The 24,743-nt window shown below is 46.1% G+C and overlaps 2 protein-coding genes across 5 annotated transcripts; one reads left to right on the top strand and one right to left on the bottom strand.

The window, feature by feature from the left end:
- Positions 1 to 248: 248 nt before the first annotated feature.
- On the bottom strand, positions 249 to 12,180 carry FAM149B1 (family with sequence similarity 149 member B1). 2 transcript variants are annotated; one of them, XM_030951292.1, is made up of 15 exons: positions 12,106 to 12,180; positions 11,372 to 11,476; positions 11,120 to 11,231; positions 10,060 to 10,202; positions 9,570 to 9,689; positions 8,819 to 8,989; positions 7,718 to 7,905; positions 7,343 to 7,473; positions 6,734 to 6,787; positions 6,195 to 6,307; positions 4,922 to 5,101; positions 3,154 to 3,274; positions 2,711 to 2,836; positions 2,110 to 2,191; positions 249 to 1,409 (listed from the first exon to the last, which is right to left on the bottom strand). In XM_030951292.1, exons 1-15 carry the CDS (start codon positions 12,138 to 12,140, stop codon positions 1,336 to 1,338), a joined length of 1,755 nt encoding a protein of 584 aa, XP_030807152.1. In that variant the 5' UTR covers positions 12,141 to 12,180; the 3' UTR covers positions 249 to 1,335. The 2 variants fall into 2 exon arrangements, with proteins under 2 accessions (XP_030807152.1, XP_030807153.1); XM_030951293.1 differs by lacking the exon at positions 6,734 to 6,787.
- Positions 12,181 to 12,191: 11 nt separating this feature from the next.
- LOC115905172 (protein ecdysoneless homolog) lies at positions 12,192 to 22,255 on the top strand. Of its 3 annotated transcripts, none has more exons than XR_004060839.1 (14): positions 12,192 to 12,410; positions 13,565 to 13,682; positions 14,037 to 14,124; positions 15,080 to 15,258; positions 15,958 to 16,153; positions 17,042 to 17,170; positions 17,317 to 17,442; positions 18,187 to 18,272; positions 19,027 to 19,133; positions 19,556 to 19,733; positions 20,177 to 20,244; positions 20,322 to 20,542; positions 21,062 to 21,363; positions 22,206 to 22,255. XR_004060839.1 is itself a non-coding variant. In XM_030951291.1 (13 exons), the coding sequence occupies exons 1-13, from the start codon at positions 12,215 to 12,217 to the stop codon at positions 21,272 to 21,274; spliced, it is 1,905 nt and encodes a 634-aa protein (XP_030807151.1). In that variant the 5' UTR covers positions 12,192 to 12,214; the 3' UTR covers positions 21,275 to 22,083. The 3 variants fall into 3 exon arrangements, 1 of the variants encoding a protein (XP_030807151.1); XR_004060840.1 differs by having other exon boundaries at positions 22,209 to 22,252; XM_030951291.1 differs by lacking the exon at positions 22,206 to 22,255 and having other exon boundaries at positions 21,062 to 22,083.
- The last annotated feature ends 2,488 nt before the right edge of the window (positions 22,256 to 24,743 follow it).

The following is a 24,743-nucleotide window of genomic DNA, read 5'->3' as shown; positions in this document are numbered from 1 at the left end:
TCCCTGGTGTCAGCCATCTGTACAAAAAACAAAAATGGCCTTAGGAGGTGACTGCATTTTTTAAACCCACTGACTCCTCTAGGCTGTAAAGCACTACATCATGTTTACAGAAGTCTATTCAAGTTTATTTGTCTGCTTTTGTAACTCTTGTGCTACAGAAAATTCCCTCAGTCCCTGAGGAATGGCACGGGTACAAATGGGATGTTATCTGCACTTTGCCTGACATAACTGACACACTGCACAGTGTCACAGAAGAGAAATTGTATTTTGAAGTGGTTTAGTGAGTAGAGGTCTCTGGTGAGCATCAGCTTCTCTCTCTGAAAACTTAAGATTGAGCTCAGAGCTGCTTTTTTTGTTTTTTTTTTTAACTTCTGGAAATGCAAAGGCAGATTAACCGAGTTATATTTGCACAGTTCTCTGTTTTTGATTAAAGCATGTTTGGATCAACTGGACTCGTGAGCTTCAGTATGGATGAAAAATTATTAGCTGGTCTGGAGTGGGGAAATAGGGGAGCCATGTCATAACGAATAATAAGAAGGTTTTTTTTCTATTTTGAACTGTAATTTGAAGAATAATAAGAAAATACAGGAAAACAGTGCTCTTTAATTGGACTAGAAAGGAACAACTTTTTGTGGAGAGTCCTAACTTTGTTTAAATACAGCCAGTGGTTACCTCAGTTTGTTTTTACATTTCAGTCTGGCACTTACTGTTTGGGAGTAAGACCTTCAACTAATCACTTAATTTGAGAAGCCTGTACTCTATGGTTTCATTTGTCTTATCTGGAGCCACAAGGCCAACTCCAGCAAATGCCTCTGCTGGGTCTGTCACGCAGGGCAGACACAGCTCCTGCTGCAGCTACCACAGCATTCATCACTTGCCTAAGCTGAGTGCTTGCTTTTGCTAGTACAATATTGCTTTAAACATATTGAATCATATAAATACACTTTTTAAAAAAATGTAAATCACTACAGCTGTGGAAGGCTTCCTAAGGAAAAAATGAGCAGGTCCTGCAGTACCTGTAAGGACATGAACCTGTCACCAGCCTCATGGAAAACAGCACAAGCACACACTGACAGTGTTTGCTGGGTTTCCTAGGAGTTGGGCTTCACTGGAATGTATTCACCCTTCCACTGGAGCATCACTTTCTCTACTGGAATGTTTAAGTGCATCCCTTCTAATCTTTGGCAGCTGCTGCTTAGATTTATATAAAAATAACTATCTGTAAGGAAGGGTGTTTGAAAACTCTGTGTAAACAATGTTGACCTTGCTGGGAAAGAGAGGTGGTTCATGACTCTCTGGAGAGGGATGGATGGGTGGATGCTCCTCCATGGCACATCAGTGCCTCTGTTTGCTCTTTGTGCCTGATCCACTTCGGCCGTGGGCTTTCACAGAACCATGTGATGGAAGACCTGACAAACAAGAGATCATGGACAGCCTCAAGACTTTGGGAAGGAATTACAGCTAAGTATCAAATACATCTAAAATCTCTTTTAGTCTAACACATGGCTACCAACTGCATTATTTATAACTTTCAAAAAGGGCAAAGATTGTGTTTGCCGAGTTGCTGCATTGCAGGGAGCGACTGCATTCCTTGATATTTCACTAAGTATTTGTGTCTACAAAGCTTTTCTGCTAATTTAAATTGTTTTTGTCAATACAGCAGTCATAAAACTCATCTTGCATTTTTTTTGGGGGGGAGGAGGGCAGATATTTAATTTCAGTAGGAACCACTCCTCATTTAAGAACAAGTTACTTCAGTTTTAGTGCCTTCTGTTAACCTCAAGTTACTATTTCTGTTTAAGCTGACAACTGCTTTGAAAACTTGGACACTGAGAGGCACTGGGGCTGATGACATTAAGCTTCCTTACTTGATTTAAATACTTGGTGGTAATAAAAACAAAAAAAGTCCAACAAAATGCACTCAACTATACTCTGGAGTACAGTAGGACATAGCAAGGATAACATCTGTATAATGGTAAATTAAAGACATGGATGGAACTCTGAAAAAGTGTAAATTACCTGTAGGAATGTACCCCTGTAGGAAATGCATCCCTGTCCCAAAAGCCTCCTTTGTTTGCTCTTACTAAGCCCTGTGACTGCTTGGCATACCTGAACTTGTGGATCCTCTCCTTGTCCAGGATTGATTACTGTAATCAATAACAGTGCAAGAACGGCGGCGCTGGGAATGGGGCTGGAAAAACAGCTCAAGTTATTTCTGTTTGCATGAAAAAAAAGTCAGCAAGATTATAATACAACTAAAAACTACTTAAACACGTGTATTTGGTAATGAGTTAGATGTTGTGAAGGTCTAAGGAAAGTTTTAAAGAAAGGTCAAATCAACTTTAGAAGTAGAAAATACACTTTTCTACCACTTATTTAGAATGATCACTGGGCCAGTTAGAGGCAGTCTTTCCAATTCAGGATATTGTACTGTTCCAAAGCAGATTTTATAACTGCTGAGTCCAGGATGTTGAAATTATACACAGAAACCAATCAAGCAGCTATTTAAAAGCTGTGCTGAAATGACAGCTTTCAAAATTTAGATAAAAACAAGTTGTTACATACAAGAAGGTACCAGTAGAGTAGGAGTTCCAATAAATTAAACTGAGAGTATGTGATACTGAAACAGACTGGAGATGGATTAATGTTAATTCTCAAAGCACCCTTTTCAGTAATTAAGGATGATCTGGTGTAATTAGCCATGCTTTACCGAGGATGTGCTGGTTGTGCTAGGCCTAGAGAAGGGATCAGGTAAGAACAGCTGCTCCTGGAGCTGCTGGTGAGTGTCTTCTTGTGTCGTGACACTGTAAGCACGGCTCGAGTTCCCGCGAGGTTTCTGCAAGGAGAAATGACAGAGTTATGACTTTTTCTTAATGCAGCAGTTCATTGAAAATAATTAACCCAGGAATTAAAGCTAATTTTCAAATTGAATTATTTTATACCTAGTTATGAGGAGGGAAACGTTCAATTGGCATTAGAACTAAGCAGGTAAGCGTGGGTGATGCTGTTGCTCAAAACCGATACAACATTTTTCTGTTTGATCATCTATTTGACCTTCTGTCACAAAACAAGAAATAAATTGGAACTCTTGGGCTGGGTAATTTGACCAGCAGTGATTACCCAGTAACAAAATGAGATTCTTGTGCCTGTTACCGTTTGCCTGTGGGGTCCTGTGGCGCTCCCACGCTCTGTGGTGGTGGCAATGGGTGGCAGGGGGTGATTCCTGTTCAGCAGCAGTGGGGAGGGTGAGGTCAGCTGCTCCTGTGCAGTCAGGCTGGAATGCACCAGTAAGAACAGAAGAAACACACAGTTAATATGTTTGGCAGGCGGAAAGGTGTAATGTTGTCCGTTTCTTTGGCTTTCTCAAGTTGACTGTTCTGTAACAATACCTTGGAAAAGCTTCAAACCATCTGAAAAAGACTTTCCTAGTGCTCTCCTTAAATTTTAAAATAGGTTTTGTCCTGGATTGTCAAGCAAATTGTATTCTATTTGCCATCTCTATGGCAGTTGTCTTCTGTTCAATGGGCAGTTTTCCTTATCTCTTTCACAATCACTCCTCCTTCTGGAGAGACATCTGCTGATAAGAGGCCATTGAATGTCATTTGCCATCTCTATGGCAGTTGTCTTCTGTTCAATGGGCAGTTTTCCTTATCTCTTTCATAATCACTCCTCCTTCTGGAGAGACATCTGCTGATAAGAGGCCATTGAATGTCACTGTATGACTGGTAAGAACTACAGCATCCCAGTGGGAGATGTGAGCCCAGACGGAGAAGCCAAGAATTCCTGCCCAGATATAATTTAAGATTCTGGAACACCAGCACGGCTTCTCCACTGGATTTCCCAGAGGAACAGCAGCTAACTCTTCCACTGGATCTTCAGAGGAAGACTGCACCTTTCTACAGGATCCCTGCTCCAGCAAAATCACATCTGACACTTCAGGAGGGCTGCAGCCACAATTCCAATGGGACTGCCACCAACACCCTGACCCACAGGGTGTCAGGTTGGGTTCTGACTCTACCAGTGTTGTTTTGGTCTACTGCATTGTTTATTTTATCTTTTTATTTTCTTCCCTATTAAAAAACTGTTATTTCCTGCTCCCATATTTTTTACCTGAGAGACTCTTAATTTAAAATTTATAGCAATTCAGAGAGGGGGGGTTTACATTTTCCATTTCAGGGGAGGCTCCTGCCTTCCTTAGCAGATACCTGTCTTTCCAAACCAAGGCACATTTTAATAAAGCAGAGAGGTCAGTATTTCTTACATTGACTAAAGCCTGAGGAAAGGGGAACAGAAACACAAAATACTGGAAGGAAAAACACCAGTTATGAAGGGACAAGGAATAAGTGCCTCAACAGAGAGACAAACTGGATGAATTTATAGATAAACAACAAAACTAGAAGTAAACTACATAAATCTAGAACATGTGAAATAGACAGGTCTATCAAATCCTGCATTGTTTCCTGATACCCTGTGGTCCCTGTAAATTACTCCATTCAGTCAGGTCACTGTTCAAAATAAAAGAAAGATATTCTAGATGTAACTGAGGGCTCACTAAGAGCCCTTTGGTCAGTCAGACAACCATCTTTATAGTCCACTCTGGGTTAGGATAGCAACATGCAGTATGACCTCCAAAAACTGCAGACTTTTAAATTTATCTTGAAAATAGTCTGCAGAAAGAGAGAGCCATGTCAAGGAGGAGATGGTGGCGTTCACTTTGCTTGCAGAGGACAGACTGAGATCTATTGTCACCTGCAAAACTACATGAATATGGCAATGTGTGTGATACACTGAATCACAGCTGGCAGCACACTGAACATCAGCTTTAAGAACTCAGCTTTCTCAGGAGAGTTGTGCTTTAAGGAGCAGCTCCTCTCCCTGCCCAGGGCTGCTCTCTGCCCCTGGTGCTGTTTTGGGGACCTACAGGCGCCTGCAGACGTCGTCCCCGGAGCGCGGGGTCCCGATGGGATGCAGGGTCCGTGGGGGAGGGTTCCTCCTCCTGGTGCAGCGGGACAGGGACGAGGTGCTGAGCTCCAGGGGACGGTTTGGCCATGCCCGGGTAGAGAGGAGGGAGCTCGAACCTGGCCGGTTGTCATCCAGGTCCCTAACAACAACAACAACAAAATTACAAGACCAAAAGAGAGATGGTCAGCTGTAGCCATGATATTTTCTGAAAAATCCCTTTGCCAGGATTTTTTCTCTTGAGAAGCTGAGAGGCCTCAGAAACAAAATGTAAATGATAATTATCTGCTGCTGTGGAATGCAACAGGTGCATCTGTGATTGGTCTCATGTGGTTGTTTTTAATTAATGGCCAATCACAGTCAGCTGGCTCGGACTCGCTGGTCAGTCACAAGATTTTGTTATCATTCCACTTCTTTCCTTTCAAGCCTTCTGATGAAATCCTTTCTTCTATTCTTTTAGTATAGTTTTAATATATCATTTACTTTTAATATAATATATATCATAAAATAATAAATCAGCCTTCTAAAACATGGAGTCAAGATTCTTGTCTCTTCCCATATCGGGATTACCTACAAACTTCCACAATCAGCATGACAACAGCTGTTAGCAAAGTGCTCACCTACAGGTGACTTTAATCATAAAATATGTGGGCAGAAATTATGTGTGTTGATTTTTAATGTAACTTGTGGTAATCACATATGCTCTGAACAGAGAGAGACATCGCTCTCCCAGGACTTTCCTGAGAAGCTGTGAGAAAGCTCAGAGAAAAGAATGAGAAACAATTCTTATCTTCACTTGCTGCACCTGTTGTTGTGCACATGTGGAATGTGTTATGTAGATTTGTTTACCAAAGGGTGGTTTCTTAATGGAACACAAGTGATGGTGTTTGGATTCCTTGACCAATTAGATCTGTCTGTATTGGACTGTCTGAAAAGGATGATAAGTTTCTTAGTAATATAGTATAATATGGTATAATATAGTATAATAGAGCAATTAATCAGCCTTCTACAATCATGGAGTCAATACTCATTGTCCCCAATCAGGGGCTCACTACTACAACAGTAACTATATCAATTTTCACAAAGGACAAATAAACAAATAACCAAGCAGGAAAATAACTAATAACTAACTGCTTTCTCTGGCAGAGGATTTTATCCTACAAGGTTTTGGGTCGAATCCCTCTCACTGAGAGAGTGCTCTACTTTATTTACTAGAGGTGATCTATAGCTCTTACAGTGTTTTCTCCACTACAGGCAGGTTCCTTTGGTGTAACTGGATCCCATGGATCACCATCAAGCCATTCAGGTTACGCTGAGAACTACTACTAGACCCTTGAGAGAGACTTACCTGAAATTAAAACAAAATAAGGAAATTACTGTTTGGCAGAGACACACACAGAGAAGTATTTATAGACTTTGTATATCACTTTGGAGAAAAATCATTAACTTCTTCCATGACATCCAGATATATACTCAGTTATATTATTTCCCCAGCTAGGGGATCTTAGCATTTAATTTCTTTTGAATGATAGTGCTTAGAAAATGTCCTAATACTCAGTATTTTCCAACTGAGCAGCTCATTTGCTGATCTTCCAACAATGACTACAATCAGAAGCTTTACGAAAATAATTTTCAGTATACGTTGACATTTTATGTCAAGAACAGATCTGCAAAGTCCTTTTCTGAGATACAGACTGATCTGAAAAAAACCATCATATTCCACCCACCATAAGAAGAGCAAATAGAAATAGCAGAGCTTGAATCCCATACATACTTGAGGTGTTTTTCTCCTCTTTTTGCTTTTGCGGCCACCTCTGGGTTTTGGGCACTACACACACAATAAGGGGACACAAGGGATAGGCAGGGGGAAGAAAGAAAGGATAAAGAAATAAAAAGAAATAAGAAGGAAAGAGCTGAATTAAAATGGAATAAACAGGCAACACTTTGGTGCTCACCACTCTAGATGCAAATCATCTAAAGTGGATTATACAGGTAAATTCAGTGTCTGAGGAAAAAAAATGGTTTAGAACTGCAGAGATTTCTCCCTTCTTGCTGAATGAATTAACTATTATTGTGAGAATGGGATCCCCCACACACTCCTTAATTTCTCCATTTAATTGAAACATTAAACTATGGAAAGAACAACATCCTGAATCAACAGCCACTACATGGTTGTCACACACAGACATAAAATACCGTTTCAAGGAGGGAAGTAGGAATTAAAACTTCCAACTGAGTAACAACAGGACTAAAGTGTGAGAAAAGACAGCCAGCATTCACACAAAGTCCAAACTAGTTATTGACCTAAACACAACCATTCTGTCTGCTGAGGTAGCACTGTGATTCATCCCCACACAAAACAACAGCTGGCTACAATCCTTACCAGATTTGATGCCACCGAGGGCATCTTTGTGTGTGGCACCCGAGGTAACAGTGCTGGCAGAGGATCCAGCTGCAAAGGGCTTCTGGCATCTGCTCGGAGCGTTTCCACTGCTATGATATTTTTCTCATCATCTGTGCAAAGCAACAGAGTTCCTGTCAATATTGGCATTGCCAGTTATGGACAGTGCAATGAATCAAATTTTTTTTAGAGAGTCCCCTTGGATGATAAGCTCTGCTAAGTTTTTTGAAGATGTGTTTCACACTGTTAGCAAATAACCTTTTTGTTCCCACTGAAGAGATCATTCCTAAATATATCACTTTGCAAAATCAGCTGAAATCCCCTTTTGAGCCCCTCACCTTAACTGTGAATCCTTACCAGAGGCTGAGCCTTCCCAGTGCCTGCAGATCAATTCTTCCATGCAGACCAGGACTTCACTCCACACATCATCAAACACAAAGGTGAGCACGGAATCCTTCATGCAGGAATAGGGAGACACAGGAGGAAACCCCAATTTCCGTCTGCCAGAGGACAGTCCCATCTTCCTCTCGTGCAACTCCTCCTCCCTGTAAAAATGTAAGCATTACCTGCACCAGAAATTATATTTACTTTTAGTTTTCCCACTGACCTCAGTGAGAAATGACTGACCCACCCTGATCTCCCTAACAGAATGATTATAAATCATACTCCATGAACAATAATTAACCCATGAGATCAAATTCACAGCAAAAAAAAAAATCAGAATAATTTGTTACAGTGATATTTCTTCATCACATTGTCAGGCTCCATATCTAATGACAGGACAGAATCCTGAAGACAAGAGAGTAATATTTTTTGCTGCAGCAATGTCTCTGTAGTCTGGTAAAACCAAGAAACATAACAATTTTAATTTAATGGTCCATGCAGATAAGTGCCTTTAATTATTAAAACAAATTAAATAGTCAGGAACTGACAGCACCCTCCAGAGTCCTTACCCAGGTCATATGTTCATACTGTAGGGCTGAATAATGTAAAGGGGTAAAAAGATAAATATAGTGGTAATTGTTTCTTGACAAGCATAAAATCCACTCTAGTTCTTAAAACTACCACTGAAAAAAAATCCAGAAAGGTACAACTCCACCCAACATGCCAGTACAAAACAGAAGCAGCACGCTGCTGTTGCATAACTAACAGCAGTGAATTTGACACAGTGTAAAAAATAAATGGTGTTTAAACACATATTATTAAATACTCAGGCTCTTAGGATGGAATGAACTATTTAAACCAAGCATAAAAATGGACAGTGTGAAAACTATCAAAAAATTCCCAAACATAATTTAGTGAAAAAAATTGTCCTAGGAAATAAGTTGGGAAAATTCCCAGTGCCCAGGTAACCTCAAGCCTTTGAAAGCTCTGTAGAGAAAAGAGAAATAAATTCATTGAGTATGTGTATCTTAACTGCAGCAACCCCAAGACAGTATTTTAATCTTCAATACCTACACATCTCTGTGGTCAAATGCCAAGTATTCCTCCACTATGCCTTCGGAGAGAATGACTTCCTCCTCCCCTTCACCCCTCTCTGAGGAACACAAGGTGGGAAGCTTGGAAGGGTCAGCCTTTTTGTGAGCAGGAGCAACAAAAAGAGGCACCTTCTTGCCCAAAACACTCAATCTGGACAGGTGATAGTTTTCAGAAAGCAGAAAGAAAGATAAGTTGTTATTCCACCTCAAATAACTGAGAGACAAGCACGGTTGTTAAGGGCAAGTAGTAGTGAGGCCAAAAAAAATATTAATTAAAGTAACAACTTCTGGTTAGGATACCATTTAATTCTTGCTAAGGAACCTGAAATTTCAGGGAAAAAATATCCAAAGCTGATTAGAAAGCATTCTAAAACATTAAATAATAAAAGCAGCACTAACAGTGTTTTCTAGTTTTTAAAGTCTAGGCGAATTCAACAGATGATTAATAACAAAACCAGCTACAGTACACACATATTCTTAAGAACTCAGCAGCAGCAAAGATATTTCTATTTACTGTCCAGTTCACTGTAGTCAGCAAAAGCACAGCTATGTGTTCTTGCTATTCTAAGTGTACTCAATTCAGTTAAAAAACAAAACAAAAACCAAAACAAAACAAAAAGAGTGCGCTGTGTTCAAAACTCAGCCTAACAGGAAAGCTGCACACTCTAAGAAGCAGAGAACAAACCTGCCTTCCCACCCTGGCATGATCCAGGCTCACTGCTGGTACTTACTCGTCAGAATCCTTTTCCTGTGGTGAACTTACATCCGAGGGAGCCGAACTGCCCGAGGGGGAGCTCGAGTACCATCCATACCCTTCATCTGTGGGGGCCACCACCTGCTTCCCCACCACCCTGCCACGGCAAAAGCAAAGGAGACACACAGCAGAAAACCTCGGTGCAGTGCACTTATTGAAGGGTGTAAGAACAGCAGCAAATCCTAGAAGTTCTCCTGGGAAGCTGCACAGTCTTCCTAGTGACACTTTCAGTTTTCTAAGAGAACTCTGCTCTGTTAAGGCCAAGTCAGTCAAGATAGCAACAAACCTCTGTTCAAGGAATCACGTGTGAGGTAAGAGGATGTTTATTAATGACAGGCAGGCACATCACCAGAGTGATCTTTTTATCTCTAGCTACTGCACAGCTGCATAAACCCACCCTGCCCCATTTTAAAAGCAACTGTGTGCCTTGAAGGGAAGGCAGCAGCACCAGCCCATTAATAAAATACCTGAGGTGAGGAAAGCTGGAGGACCACTGGTGGCATTCTTCCCGCAGTCCCTCAACATGAACGCCCTCTTTCTGCTCATACAGAAGCTCATCAATCTGTCTGAACATCTGCTGAACTTGTTGTGTGGCAGCTTTGTCAAATTCCTGGAGAGGAAAGAAAATACCTCGTGAACAGCATTTGCAGGTTTTTTTTAATTGATCTTTTAAAATATAATTGGAACACACAACTATTTGTTTAGAGCTTAGCAGGAATGCAGAAAAAGATTTTAACTTTAAAATATTTTCTCCCAGAGATGAAGCAGCCTGCTCTTAAGATGGATGGCAGCCACAAAAAAAGCTTACATTGACACAGCAGAAAAAAATATTAAAACATTTTGAAATATCCATATTATTATATTAAGCTACAAGACTTAAAGGACTAGAAACAGGAAGGATAAAATTCAGTGATATTTTAATGCAATGGAGGATTTGTTGTGTCCACAAACAGCAGCAACACAAAAAGCAATGCAGACTGGTGGGAAGCACTGAACCTGAGGGATGGTCAGGCCCTTTGTTACATGTGGACAGAAAATGGGGTCAGTTCTGGGATCATTTAAATATAAACAGCTCCATCTCACCTCCCAGAAGGCATCAACACACTAGGCTTTGGTAGAAGAGAAGGAGAATAAACCAAACATTTCTAAATCAAAAAAATGTTTTAGGACCTTCCCATATTTTGAGAAACATGCAAGGATGCAGAAGTTTGATAAACTCACACCAAGTATCTGAAAGTCATCCAGCCATGCCTGGGGCTCCACAATAACAGCATTTATAGATACACTCGTGCACTTAATGATTTGCATTTCCAAAATTTTTAGTGGAAATGCAGAATATTAACAGAATAGTATGAGCCTAATGTGTTTTGAACTGAAAGATGGAAAGCAGTAAAATAATGTTGTTTCTATAATCGCTACCATGATTTTTTGACAGATCCAATAATTTTTGTTCTGAGGTGTCTTTGCACTGGTATTTCAAGCGTCTTTCTGTGCTCGATTTGGCTTGGATGATTATGTTCTACTCACATCATAGCCCCAAGAGAAGACTGAGCTGTCCTCTGTGGAGGTGTCAGCACAACCCTGACTCGCAGTCCATGCATCCCCATGATCATCCGACCCCTTACGGATTCCCGACTCCCTGAAATGCCCACGCCGAGCCAAAAACAAAAACAAAGAGAAAGCAAATCAGCCCACAATAAACAATGACAGATCGAGTGCGTCAGCAAACAAAGCCTGGCTGTGCCAGAACAGCTGGATCAGATGTGTCAGGACAAGTACCTGGAGGTCTGGGCTCGGTTTTCAGCCGTGGGTGTGGCTGAGCGCACCTGAGCCCGTGCCTCTGGCGGTGGGTGATGCCTCAGGGCATGTTTGGGGAGTCCTCGTCTGGAGAAACAGAAGTGCAACTTGGCAAACCTTACAAGAATAAGCATTTATGGAGTTCCCGATAAGTTTTATAGGCTTTTCTTTCCTGCTTCTCAAGGACTGTGCAGATATTTATTACTATTACAAAGCTAATTCTTGTCGCCAAAGCTCTAGGTTTCAGGTGTCAAAACTAACTCTAGGATAAATATGGACTTTAAGGTCTTGGCCTCAAAATCAATTAAACTTAAACCTAAGATGCTGCGAATTGAGGTACAGCTCCCTAAAAGCAGAGATGACGCCATTATCCCTGTAGATTAATTACACTGAATTAAATTAAACAGAACAAGAGTAAACGAGCCGAGCAAGTCAGAACTGACCCAACTCTTGGGTCAGGGGATAAGAGCCGGTTACAGGGATTCAATCGCGTTCTGTCCCACCGGTGTCCGGCCGGGACCGGCGCTCAGGAATCCCGGGAATGCCGGGAACCATCTCCCGTCGGGGACAGGAGGTCACCGGGCCGTCACGGGGCCCTGCTCGGTGCTGGGGGCAGCGCGGGCGGCAGCCCCGGGAGCGGGGCCGGGGGGATCGCGACCGGGACCGCGCTGGGGCTCGGGGCCGCGCCGGGCACCGGGGGAGCGGCGGCCACTCACGGCTGCACCGGTTTCCGCGCGTATCGCGATATCATCCTCAGCGCCACCGCCCCGCCGCCGCCATCGCGCCGCTCCTCCCCGGGGGCGGAGCGCTTTGGGCCCCGGCGCGATGGAGGCGCTGCGGCGGCCGGCGCTGCCCGAGGACGCGGTGCGCTACCGCCTGTTCGCGGCGGCGGCGGCGGGCCCGGGCGGCGAGGCGCTGCTGCGGCGCTGCGCTGAGCTGGCCCTGGTGCGCTTCGCCCCGCTCCTGGCCGCCTACGTGTGGCAGCGGCAGCCGTTCCGCCTGCGCTACGTGCCGGGCCGCGGTGAGCAGGGAGCGGGCCGGGAGGCACGGCGGGAGAGCGCCTGGAGCGGGGGAACTGGGAGGGGGACCCGGCGGCCGGGAACCCGGGTGTGTGTGAGGGGGGAACCGGGAGGGTGTGAGGGGGACCCAGCGGCCGGAATCGAGGAGCGTGTGAGGGGAACCCGGCGGCCGGGAACCCGGGTGTGTGTGAGGGGAAAGCGGGGGGCGTGAGGGGGACCCAGCGGCCGGAATCGAGGAGCGTGTGAGGGGGAACCCGGCGGCCGGGAACCCGGGAGTGTGTGAGGGGAAAGCGGGGGGGTGTGAGGGGGACCCGGCGGCCGAAATGGAGGAGCGTCTGAGGGGGAACCGGGGGGGGGGATGGGATCGTTTGAAGAAGATCCGGCGGCCGGGAACCGGGAGAGTGTGAAGGACACCTGGCAGCCGGGAACCGGGATCATTTGAGGGTAATCCGGCGGCAGGGAACCGGCAGCGTGTGAGGGGGAGCTGGGCAGTGTGAGGAGGAGGAGGAGATGGCCGGGAACCAGAAGCGTGTGAGGGGGAAGCTGGGCAGTGTGAGGGGAACACGGTGGCCGGGAGCTGAGGGCGTGTGAGGGGGAACGGGGATCGTTAGAGGGGGACCCGACGGCCGGGAACGGGGACCGTGTGAGGGGGAGCCGGCAGGTTCGAATCGGGAACGAGTGACGGAGAACCGAGGCCATGTGAGGGGCACACGGCGGCCGAGAACCGGGATCTTTTGAGGAGAGTCCGGCGGCCGGGAAGCGAGGGCGTGTGAGGGGCACCCGGCGGCCAGGGGGGGAACCGGCGAAAGCAGGAGTGTGTGAGGGGGACCCGGCGGCCAGAAACCAGGAGTGTGTGAGGGGGATCCGGCGGCCGGGAACCGACGGCGTGTGAGGGGGACCCGGCGGGCTCGAACCGGGAGCGTGTGAGGGGGACCCGGCGGCTTCCCAGACTCTCGGTGTCACAGCACGGGTTAACCCAGTGAGGCATCTGGTGCCACCTCCCTGCTGCAGCAAGGCCATCCCCGAGCACAGGACACAAGATTCTGTCAGCAGGGTCTGGGATATCCGCAGTGGGGGAGACTCCGCGGCCTGTGTGGACAATCTGTTCCTGGGCATGGCGTTGCTGAGCCGCCTCTCCTCTCTCTGCCCCGTGCAGGCGAGATCCCGGCGCACCTGGGCGGCACCACGGTGTTCGGGGATAACGTGGAGGATGAGTGGTTCATTGTGTACCTGCTCCGGGAGATCACCAGGGAGTTCCCGGGGCTGGCAGCCAGGTGAGGCGGGTGCTGCTGAGCTGCTTTTGTGGGAGGGCTGCCGAGGGGCAGTGCCCGTGCTCTGAAGGTCCTGTCTTACCATTGCCCATCCTTGGGGGTGTTTCCCCGTCCCATACACGTTGGAAATGTCCAAGGGCAGGTTGGATGGGGCTTGGAGCAGCCCGGGCTAGTGGAAAGTGTGCCTGACTGTGGCAAGGGTGTTGGAACCAGGTGTTGATCTTTAAGGTCCCTTCTAACCGAAACCTTTCTGTGGGTTTATGAATATTAAGAAAACCCAGCAGACATTGATTCAGAAGCGTGTTGTTGTGCTGTGCAAGGCCTTTCCTGTTGAATTTCTAATTTCTCCTTGGCCAGTATTGATGACAACGATGGAGAGTTTCTCTTGATAGAAGCAGCCGATTTTCTCCCAAAGTGGCTGAATCCTGAGAACAGTGAAAACAGGGTGAGTAAAACTTGTGTACTGTTGGCAAGGTGGCCGCAATGGCCTTTTCTGTAGCAGCTGAAGTTTTCTCTTGCACTTCTAGCCATGCGGTCTGACTGCCTCTGAAAATCCAGAGTGCTGTCTGTCCCTTACTGTTGCTCCCTTCCGGAGCACTCCTGTATCCACCTGACCTCTCTAGCTCTGCTCGAACCACTTTGCATTTTTTTGTTTTTTACCATATTGTGGAGTGTTTAGGGCAGAGGATTTGCTGCCCTCAGAGTAGGGAATGCTCAGGGCTGGAGTGTTGCTGTCTCTGTAAGGACACAGGCTTTGTCTGGTCCAGGTGAGCAGACACCTTCCCCTGGATATGGATGGTTGCTAATGGCAGTGGATTAAAATGGAGATCATTAATTTGGTTAGTAGCAAAAAACCTGTTTAATTCTTTTTCCTCTACTCGAAGATTCTTACAAGGGCTGGAACACAACACCAAAATGGATTGCAAGTGTGTAGCTGGAGTGTCAGACTCATATTTTCCTTTTGTTTGAGGGAACAGACACAGTGGGGGAGTTGAGAACGTTGCATTCAGGGCTTTTCTTAGGTTCAGGAACCAGCAGAGGGCGCATGTGGCACCTGAAATGCTGCTTTTTAATGCCTGTGATGTTCTGAAACAGGTTATGGTGGTTCTCCTGAAGCACTCTAGTTGAAGAGAAACGTGGTATTATTGTTGTTAAGGAAACAAGATATATTTGACGAAACTTGTTACAATTAAAATAGGGATTTTTCCTGGTTGGATCGTGGTCTCTGTCATCTCAAATAACTTTTTTAGAAAAGCTGTGCTGCTCCCTGCATTAGTTCTCTATTTGTCCTTTATATTGTCAGTGTTCAAACAGATGCATTTGTATATGTAATGAAATGTTGCATGGCTGTGTGTGTGAGTGCTCTTGCCCTGTGTGATGGGAGCATTCCTGCCTGCCAGGTGTTCTTTTACAAAGGAGAGCTGCACATCATTCCGCCGGGGGAGCCTTGGGAGCAGGGCTGGGCCCTCTCTGCTCCCTGTCCCACGGTGCCCCAGGCGCTGGCTCTGTTATCCACCCGCGCCGAGGAGTTCCTGGCTGCAGAGCCCATCAGAGCTGCACTCAATAAACGCATCCATGGGTACGTGGGGCTGCATTTGGCTGTTCTGCAGCTGTGGGGTTTGGTTCTGTGCTCCCTGGGCTTTAAACGTTTCCCCAGCAGATGGGATCAAGTTGGTTCCTTTTCAGAAACCAGCAGCTGGAGGTTTTTCTGTGGCACTCTTGGAAAGAGGGGGATCAGTGTCCTGTAGGCTGTGGTCTGGGGGTCTGAAACTGGTTCATTGCTGTAATTCCACCCCTGACAATGACAAGAGTTACTCTTCCTTCACATTTTCCTTAGACTGAAAGTTCTGACAGTTCCGTGATCTTTTAGTAGCCCTGTGCATGAGGAGCAAGAGGATTTGACCTAAAATGTAGAACCAGCAGAATTGTCAGGGCTTCAGCTTGTCACAGCTGTGCTCAGCCCTGTGCTTTAGTTTTTGCAAGGATTTGACAGCATAACTTTTACAGAGTTTGGTGAAGAATACTGCATAGCTGGATATGTTGGTTAAGTCCACAGGGACTCATCTTACCCGTGTGGGGGATTCAGTTTCATGAGCCATGTACATTCTATAAATATGTGTGATAGAAACAGCCATTCTAGGCATTAGATTGGCCAAGTTTTAACTGCAGAGTAATCTTCTGACCCACGATCCAGGTCAATATGAAAGGGTAAGGGGCCTCATGATAAAGCAGGAGTGGTTAACTCGCAGTGCCCTCCCTGCGCTCTGTTGCCGTTCAGGTATCCCGAGAAGATCCAGGCCTCGCTGCACCGAGCCCGCTGCTTCCTCCCGGCCGGGATCGCGGCCGTGCTGAGGCTGCGCCCGTCCCTGGTGGCCGCGGCAGTGCAGGCCTTCTACCTGCGGGAGCCGGGCGATCTGGGGGCCTGCCGGCGCCCTTTCAAAACCTTCCCTGCCGAGCAGCGAGTGATGGCCCTGGTAAGTGCTCGCAGAGCCTCTGATGGCCCTGGGGTGTGCTCCTCTAAAGCCTGTGATGGTCGCGGTGAGTGCTCTCCGAAAGCCTTGGCACTTAATTCCCTTCTGTCACTGGCAAGGGCTCTGTGGCCGATGTATAAACACAAGAGGTTTAACTTCAAATTACGAGTTATAGGAATGAATTTCCAGGTCATTACGTTAATAGCTGCTCTGGATCGGTGTGGCTGGACTTTCAGGGGACTGATCATGAGAGAATTGTTTCTGAAACCAGAGGCTGTGATAGCAATTCCTCTGCTGAAGTGCCTGCTGAGTAAATTGATCTCCTTGTGTGATCAGAGCAGTTTGACAGCCCTGCCAGCCAACGGGAGGAGTTGCTCCTGACCAGTGGTTCACTCCCAGGCTTTTCACCTTCTCAGCTGTGCTCTCACAGCTCTGGGAAAGCTTTTATGAAGTGTTTTATGAGCACTGTCCAAGCACTGTTGTATCTGATGCATTTTGTTACAGACTTGTACCACTAGACTCCTGAAAAGAAGCTTTAGAGTCAAATTGTGGACTTCAAAACTGTTGCTGAGATATTTTAATCAAATTTCATTTTAATTGAAAATACACTTTGTTAATGCAAATACAAAATACTGAGGATTTTTCCTAATGTATTTAGACTGACAAAAGTTCATATTTATTTGGGTATTTCAATTTGGGACAAACTTTGTAAGGCCTGAAAAGCAATTTATCAGAAATATCTATCTAGGATATATTTTGAATGCAGTCTCAGGCACTGCCTGTAATATGGGTGCCTTCAAACCCCCTCTGGTGAGCCTGGAGGGAGTTTGATGGCTGTCCCCAGCAGAGTCCCGCTGCAGGGAGTGTTTGTTTCTGCTCTGGCTGTTTCAGGTGACTTTCACTCGGTGTTTATACGCACAGCTGGTGCAGCAGCAGTTTGTTCCAGACAGACGCAGTGGATACACCCTGCCCGCCCCATCTCATCCTCAGTACAGAGCCTACGAGCTGGGCATGAAGCTGGTAATGGTTCCTGGTGCATTTTGGACTTGGTTCATGCATGTCCAGGGAGTGGGTCCTTGTCTGGAAGTTGCCTGCTTGTCCAGAAAAATGTGAGCAAAGTCCATCACACCTTGAGAACCTCTTGTTGTTGCATCTTTTATCTGCAGGCTCATGGCTTTGAAATTTTGTGCTCCAAGAGCAGTAAAGTAGCTCCTGATGCCAAGAGAAACGTGTTAAGCGGTCCTCTGTGGGAGAGATTCCTCAGGAGCTTGAAGGAGAAGGATTATTTCAAGGTCTGTGTTTATTTCAGTGGCTGTGGCTTTTAAACATTCCAGGGAAAATACATTTTAACTCCTGAACTTGTGTGAGGAGCTTGAATCCTTATATGTGTGTAAAATGAATTAATGTGTTTAAAGGGGACATGTGCAGTTTGTTCCCCTTTGAAAGTAATTTATTTTGGAAATTAAAAATGAAAATGTAAGATCTGGAGATTGATTCAGTCATCTAAAGCAAAGGGAGAAATACACTTGAGTGAAGAAACCACCATATGTGATTGTGTGAGGTGTAACTGATTTCACTGGTTTACATTTCATTTCCACCCCTCTAGAATTAAATATTCTTCAAGATCCATACATAACACCATAGACCCATCTGGGCCCATGCAAGTGTAATTTTTATGTGTGTGTGGTTTTTGTGACTTCTGGGGGTGTTGGTGAGGTTTTGTGGGTTTTTTTTTAAAGATGCCTTTGACTACTTCTTGAAGTTAATAGATGGGACATAAATTGAGTACTTACTTGAAGGTTATAAAATTGGACAACTTTATTGAGATTCTTAGGTTAATATCCTTTAATATACTTCAAATACAGGAATGGCCCTTTGCTGTATTGATTTCCAAGTGTACGTGGCAAAGAGGTTTTAGTTGTTTTGGTTCTCTCAGCATTTCTGTGTGACCAACAGTCATCCTTAGGAAGCCTGACTGTGAGGAGGAAGGGGAGGGAGAATTGTTTGGCCTCATGCCTGTGACTTGCATTCAATAGGGAGAAATGGAAGGATCAGCCAAGTACCTGGAACTGTTGCACATGGCAGAAGATCACTTCCAGCAATCTGTTGCAGTGCCAGAAAGGTGAGAGCTACTTGAAATTCATGAGTGTCATATACCCTACAAATCCTGTAAGTGACCTTTGAAATCCTTGTTACAAACACCTGAACCCTTTTCTCCACTGCACATTTAACATGGGAGCTGTGGCCAGGACATACAAGTACTAGTTCCTCTGAAATACTCCAGTGGGAGAAGTTCTGGCTTGAGTAACTCTTTGTCTTGGTTTTGTGAAATGCTGAGCTCTTCCAAGTGGATTCCAAGTGGTGACTGCAAAGCATTATTCGCTTGGTTGACTGTAGAAAGTGTAGAAAAGTTTCATTGAAAAGCAGTCCCAGAGAAGAATGAATACAGGGTAACCTGCCTCCTTTGCTCAAGGGGCTGGCTGTGGATTTCTCTGGATGATCAAATCCAGTAAATAAATCACTACAGAAATATCTGAGGCTTTGCCAGCCCATAATATCTTGACTGTTAGTTTTTTGAGTTTCCAGTGTCTGCTGTTTGTGATCAGGTAATCTTAATATTTACCATGGCAAATTAAATGTAAATAAAAAGAGCCATGACCAATGGGCTTTGGAGCCATCAGCTGGGAATTGCAGGAACTGACTGTGTCCTGTTTTGGCCAATGCTCTGTGTAGTACTCTGGTACTTCCCCCAGATTCATTTCCCTTTTTGATGTGTTTGCACAGAAGGAGAAAAAGAAGAATTTAAGTGAAAACCTGAATGCAGAGCATGTGATCCCATTGAATCCATTTCAGTAAATTAATTTTGTTTCTTCTAGCTCTGATGAAGTGAGCCCAGGTGATGAAATCCTGACACTACTACAGACAACACCCATTGATCTGAAGGAATTTGAGAGAGAAGCATCTTGTCTTCCTGCAGAAGATGGTGAGTTGGCTGGGGGGAATTGTTCCTATTACAGATGATTATTTGTGGGGGGAGAGGGGCAATGCTGACAGCTGTGAAGGGAGAGCCAGTCCAGCCTTCCTTAAGACTAAACACTGGATTGGCTCTCCCAATGTAGAGTAAGCCTTTCTTCCTCCCCTTAGTGGCCAAAGGTTTCTCAGTGACTGGAATGGTCTCTCTTAGTTTGAGCTCTGCAAAGCAGAGTTTTTAAGTAGTGACAAGAAATCTCCACTCAGTTCTTCTCAGCCTCTCTCTGCCTTTTGCTGTGTGTGACCCAGGACCAGCACAACAACTGAGCTGCAGAACTGAGCTGCAGAATGATTGCAGTCCTGTCAGTCAGCTGGTTTGGGCCTGTGGGCCAGCAGGCTTGTGCAGAGTAACAGATCTGTGCTGTGTTCTTTCAGATGACAGCTGGCTGGATATTACACCAGGTGCTCTGGATCAGATGCTGAAGGAGACAAGAAATGAGTCCCTTCCTTCCACAAGTGAGGAAGAGGAAAAATATGACTTGGAAACAGTTGCTGAGAGCATGAAGGCTTTTGTGTCCAAAGTCTCCACGCACGAAGGAGCAGAAATGCCATGGTAGTAGCACTTGGAGTTTGGGTCTGGGGTAGAATGTTGCACTCTGCTGCAGCCCTGTGGTTGGTTCTGTGATGCAGAGAATCAGAGTTTGAAGGTGCTGTGCAGAGCAGGGCCTGAAGCAAAGCCAGAGCAGGGAACATGTGCTTGCTTTAAATCAGCTTGGTACCACTCTGGCACTGGTGCAGGTTCAAGTGCTGCAAGCTGAGCTGCTCTCTGTCCCTCAGGTTGATTTTGTGGTCTTCACAATTTTTTTCTATTATGCCAAGAATTCTTCCACTCACTGTTTCATGTCTAATGCATACAGGCTTCAAACTTCTGAGGACTTTTAAATTCCAATATCCCAACTTCAGTCCTGAGAGAAATCAATATGGTTTGTGCCTGTATGTGTCAGGCTTAGGCAGCCATAAAAGCTTTATTTCTTTAAAAATCCTTTTATATTTCAGGTCATCTGATGAATCCCAAGTTATGTTTGATGTGGATTGTTTTACAAAAGCTCTGGACAGAATTTTAGGTGAGATTGCTTCTTTATTTGAAACAAATGCCAGCAGTGATTTCTTTGCTGTTTTACTGACACAAAATCATGTCCAGGGGCAGACTCGGAGGAGCTGGATTCTGATGATCTGGATGAAGAGGAGGAGTTTGGTTTCTCAGATGAGGATGATGAAGAGCTGGATGCTGGGAATGAAGGGCAGGAGCAGAAGGTGTCTCCTGAGGAGCTCGTGGGCAGTCTCAAGGCGTACATGAAGGAGATGGACCGTGAGCTGGCCCAGACCAACGTTGGGAAAAGTTTCAGCAGCCACAAGAGAGGGGTGAGTGTGCCTTGAGCTCTGATTTGCAGCAGTAATTTCCAAGCAGGAAATGTGCTGCAAGGGGCCGTTCTGAGTAATGTGATCAGGACCTTCCCACGTGCAAGCAAATGTGCTGGACCTGCACCATCATACCTTTTTTCCAAACTAAAGTTTACCTAAGCTTGGAATTTGCCCATCCTTTCCAAGGCTTAGTTCCATTTCCCTGTTGTTAGTAGTAGGGCAAGCAGCTGCAGCTTCACTTGTGAGTTCCTGTAGTAGTTTTCTCCCATAGGAAGCTGAGGCAGGACTCAGCAACACTTTGTGTCCTTCTCTTGGAACTTAATCTGGGTAATGGACAGTGGTGATTTTTAGCTGGCACGAGCATTTGGTGTCTGAATTCCTGTCTGTCAAGACTCAGGAGTGTACTGGACTTTGTTGGCTGCACAATTGTTGTTTCTTTTCTCCTGTGGTTTGCCTTTTTTTTTCCCCTTAAATCTGCTCATGCAATTTGATAAACCTTTCTCTTTGTACTCCCTGCAGGCAAGTTCTGTTGGAGCAGCCCCATGTGAGAGTGCTGGCCCTGATTCTGGAGCTGAGGCTGCTGAGCTGGCAGCCCTGGATGTGGACATGAACCTGGTGGCAAACCTGCTCGAGTCCTACAGTGCCCAGGCTGGCCTGGCAGGACCCACCTCGAACATTTTACAGAGCCTGGGGGTGAATTTACCTGAGAGCACAGAGCTCACTGGCAGCTGAGCAAGGCAGGGAGAGCCTTTGGACAGGACATGGCTGGTGGGGAGATGAAGCACAGACACACGAGCAGGATGTGGAAGAAGAGGCCAAAGGTTTTAATTTAGAGCATTCTGTTCATTTTGTGTCACTTCATCAGAGTGAACTTACCTGCAAAAGCTTCTGTTTGCACACTGTCTTGGGTGGAAATGAGATTTTCTTAGTGGTGACACATTTTCAGAAAACTGAAAAATGATGTTGAATGAATGACTCAAATGAGGTTTTCTTTTATTACAGCACCTCTCTTCCATTTCCCAATCAGTGATCCAATTGGCCACATTTCTAAAACGTGCTCTTACCCATTGCTGAGTGGGTTCAGTATCTGGGGAGCAGTTCTTGTTCTGAAAATGCTGCTGCCTTCAGGGAGAGGTGGGGAAACACCACATTGCAGGAAGAGTAATTGGATCAAATGTGTAAATATTGGCCAGAAGTATTTTTAAAATTTATTTCATTAAAAACAAATAAAACTTGTTTACTGAACTCTTTTTGATGGTATGCATAACTTCCTCAGTGCAGTATCAGTTCTTGGAGTGAAAGTATTTCTGTAATTGGTAATTTTCTGTATGAATTCCATTATTGCTGAATGTTGGTATCATGCCAGCAGTAGCTGAATGTGAGCCCAAGCTGAGCAGTTTTGGGGTTTTTTTTCAGTGTAAATGTGTCTGGAAGGCATGCAGCATGTTGCTTTCATGTGGGATGAAAAATCTGTTTTAAATATGACAACTTTAGTTTCAAAAGATAAATTTGAAATAAAATACATAGAAATTCTTGATACACAGACACCAGCAAGGCAGTCCAATGCCAGGTCCAAATCAGCTTCTTAATTTCTCTTTATTTCTTTTTCATTCAGCAATTAATGAGTTGTCCTCCACTGATGTTGTGTAATTTACCTTGTCAGCAGTTCAGGGAGAGCACTGGCAGGTTGGACAGGGATTAGAGATGGAAACAAGAGCTGCTGAATTTCAAGGAGTTTGGACTGCTGAGAGGTGAGAGACTCAGACAGATCTGTGGTGGAAAACTGGGGTTAAGAGAGGTGTTTTTAAATTTAGACAAGGATAATGAGCAGTTAGTGGTGGAAAACCTTGGAAAGGGTTTGTGTTTGACTTGGGAAGGTGATTTACACTGAAAATACATAAAAGAAAAGGGCAGAAGAAAAAAATTGAGGAAAAAAGGGGCAAAAATGTGGGGGGAAAGGCAGCAAAAAAGGGGGAGAGGGGAAGGGGAGAAAAAAAGCAGGAAAAATGGGACAAAAAGTGGGGGAAAAAATGGGCAGTGGAAAAAGCAGGAAGAGTTAATAATGGTGAAAAGGTGGCATTTAGGAAGCAGGAAAGCTCTAGAAAGGTGAGGAGAAAAGGGTGCAAAACATGAGAGGAAAAAGGATGGGAAATAGGAGGGAAAAAGAGCAGGAGTCCCAGAGACACCCCCACAGCTCAGGCGCCCCTCCCCAATCCCACAGACACCCCCAGGTACCCCCAAGAGAGCCCCTGCAAACCCCACAGACACCTGGGCCTGGATTCCTGCAGGAACACTGGGGAACAGCTGGGCTCCTTGCAGCGGGATGGAAACAACGGCCAGGGCTGGGAATGTGTGCCCACTGTGCTGCCAGGCTGGGAATCAGCTGGGTGGGGCCATGCCATGGCAAAGGCTCCTGAACAACTGCCAGGTCTGTGGGCTCCAGCTGGAGCTGGGAAGCCAAGGGATTAGTCCAGGCAGGAGAACATCCCATCATGGGGTACTCCTGCAAAGTGGGCATGTTTGGAACAGAGCCTCTCCTTCAGCAGGCCAGCGCTCCCAGATGGAAATTCCCAAGGGCACGAGGCTGGGAAGTGAAGAGCAGAGCTGTTGTGAAGGTCAAGCTCAGTTCATTCAGAGAGATCACACAGGTCCCTTGAGCACTGTTACAGGTAGGAAGCAGAAAAGGAGAGATTTCCAGGAAAGCCTTTGTAGTTTGGTGGGGAAAAGGAGTCATGATACCCAATGGCTGCAGGGATGGTGATCTAAATTAGTTCTGAGCAGATTTCCTTTTTTTTTAATTGGTGAGGGTTATTAACCTTAGCTGCAGTTATAAGGCCAAATAGTTTTGGGATCTATTCTAGTTTCATCTAGCTGTCCTCCATGCTGCATACTCACAGCAGCCATATTTAACTGTCATATGATGTGTGAATTTGTTTCTATCCCTATCCCAAATGTCGTCCTTCCTGGGCTTTCAGCTTCTTTTTAACATGCTAGTAAATCTTCTGCATCCCTCTGCAATATTTCCATGGGTAAAACCACTGAAGAGCACAACCTAAAGGATGCTACCTGCAGCTGAGCACAGGGACCAGTGGGAGAGGATGTTACATCAGCATTTTCTGTCCTGATACTGCTGATTGTGCTGATACTGCTCTCCCTGGGAGGGAGCTGGGAAATCCCTATTTCTGCTGCTGTGCTCCTCCTGATGTTTGTCACAGCTGATGCCAATCCCATTTTCCCACTGTAATGATGATTCTGGATGTCTGAGTGTACCTGCTGGCCTTGGAAATATCACTGATGGTTATTAAGGAGAAGACAAGTCCCACCATTTCCGTGTGGAAACAGAAACGCGTGGCCGTCCCTCAGTGCAGCTCTTTTAGTGACAGCGGTTGGTGGCCATTCCTGGTGCAGTTCTGTTATCATTTTTTATTATAGCATTCTATTTTATTCCCTTCACACTTCCCACCCTTTCCCATTCCTCACTTCTTAACCAGCACTGCCCCAATGGTCCCTGGCTGCAGCTCTTTTAGAGAACAGGGCCCGTCCCAACAGGCGGCTGCTGCACCCAGGGCAGGGGGGGGGGGGGGGGGGGGGGGGGGGGGGGGGGGGGGGGAAGAAGGGGCAGGAAGGGGGGGCACGGAAAGCAGCGGGCGGGCCAAAGGACCCCCCACCAAACAAACCACCCCCCATTCAACCCCACGCCCACCCTCTCCTCCTTTGTTGGCTGGGGGGAGCAACAAAAGGGAGCACAGGACCAAACAAAAAACCCCCCCCCCCCCACCCCCCCCCCCCCTATTTTTTTTTTTTTTTTTTTTTTTTTTTTTTTTTTTTTTTTTTTTTTTTTTTTTTCTTCTCCCTCCCCCCCCCCCCCCCCCCCCCCCCCCCCCCCCCCTCCCCCCCCTTTTGCCTTTTTTTTTCCCCCCTCTCCCCCCCCCCCCCCCCCCCGCCGGCGCGGGGGGGGCGCGCGGGGGGGGGGGGCGGGGGGGGGGGGGGGGTGCGGGGGGGGGGGGGGGGGGGGGGGGGGGGGGGGGGGGGGGGGCGGCGGGGGCCCCCCCCCCGCCCCTGCGGCTCTGGGGGCCCCCCTCCCCCACACCACCACCCCAACACGGGGGGGGGGGGCACACCACCACCCCACAACCCCCCCACTCCCACGGCCCACCCACGGCGCCCGCGGGAAATTAAATTTAAATTAATTAATTATAAA

The sequence above is a fragment of the Camarhynchus parvulus genome, chromosome 6 (genome assembly GCF_901933205.1).
Source record: "Camarhynchus parvulus chromosome 6, STF_HiC, whole genome shotgun sequence".
Taxonomy (NCBI): domain Eukaryota; kingdom Metazoa; phylum Chordata; class Aves; order Passeriformes; family Thraupidae; genus Camarhynchus; species Camarhynchus parvulus.
This window is presented reverse-complemented; position numbering and strand designations above follow the sequence as displayed.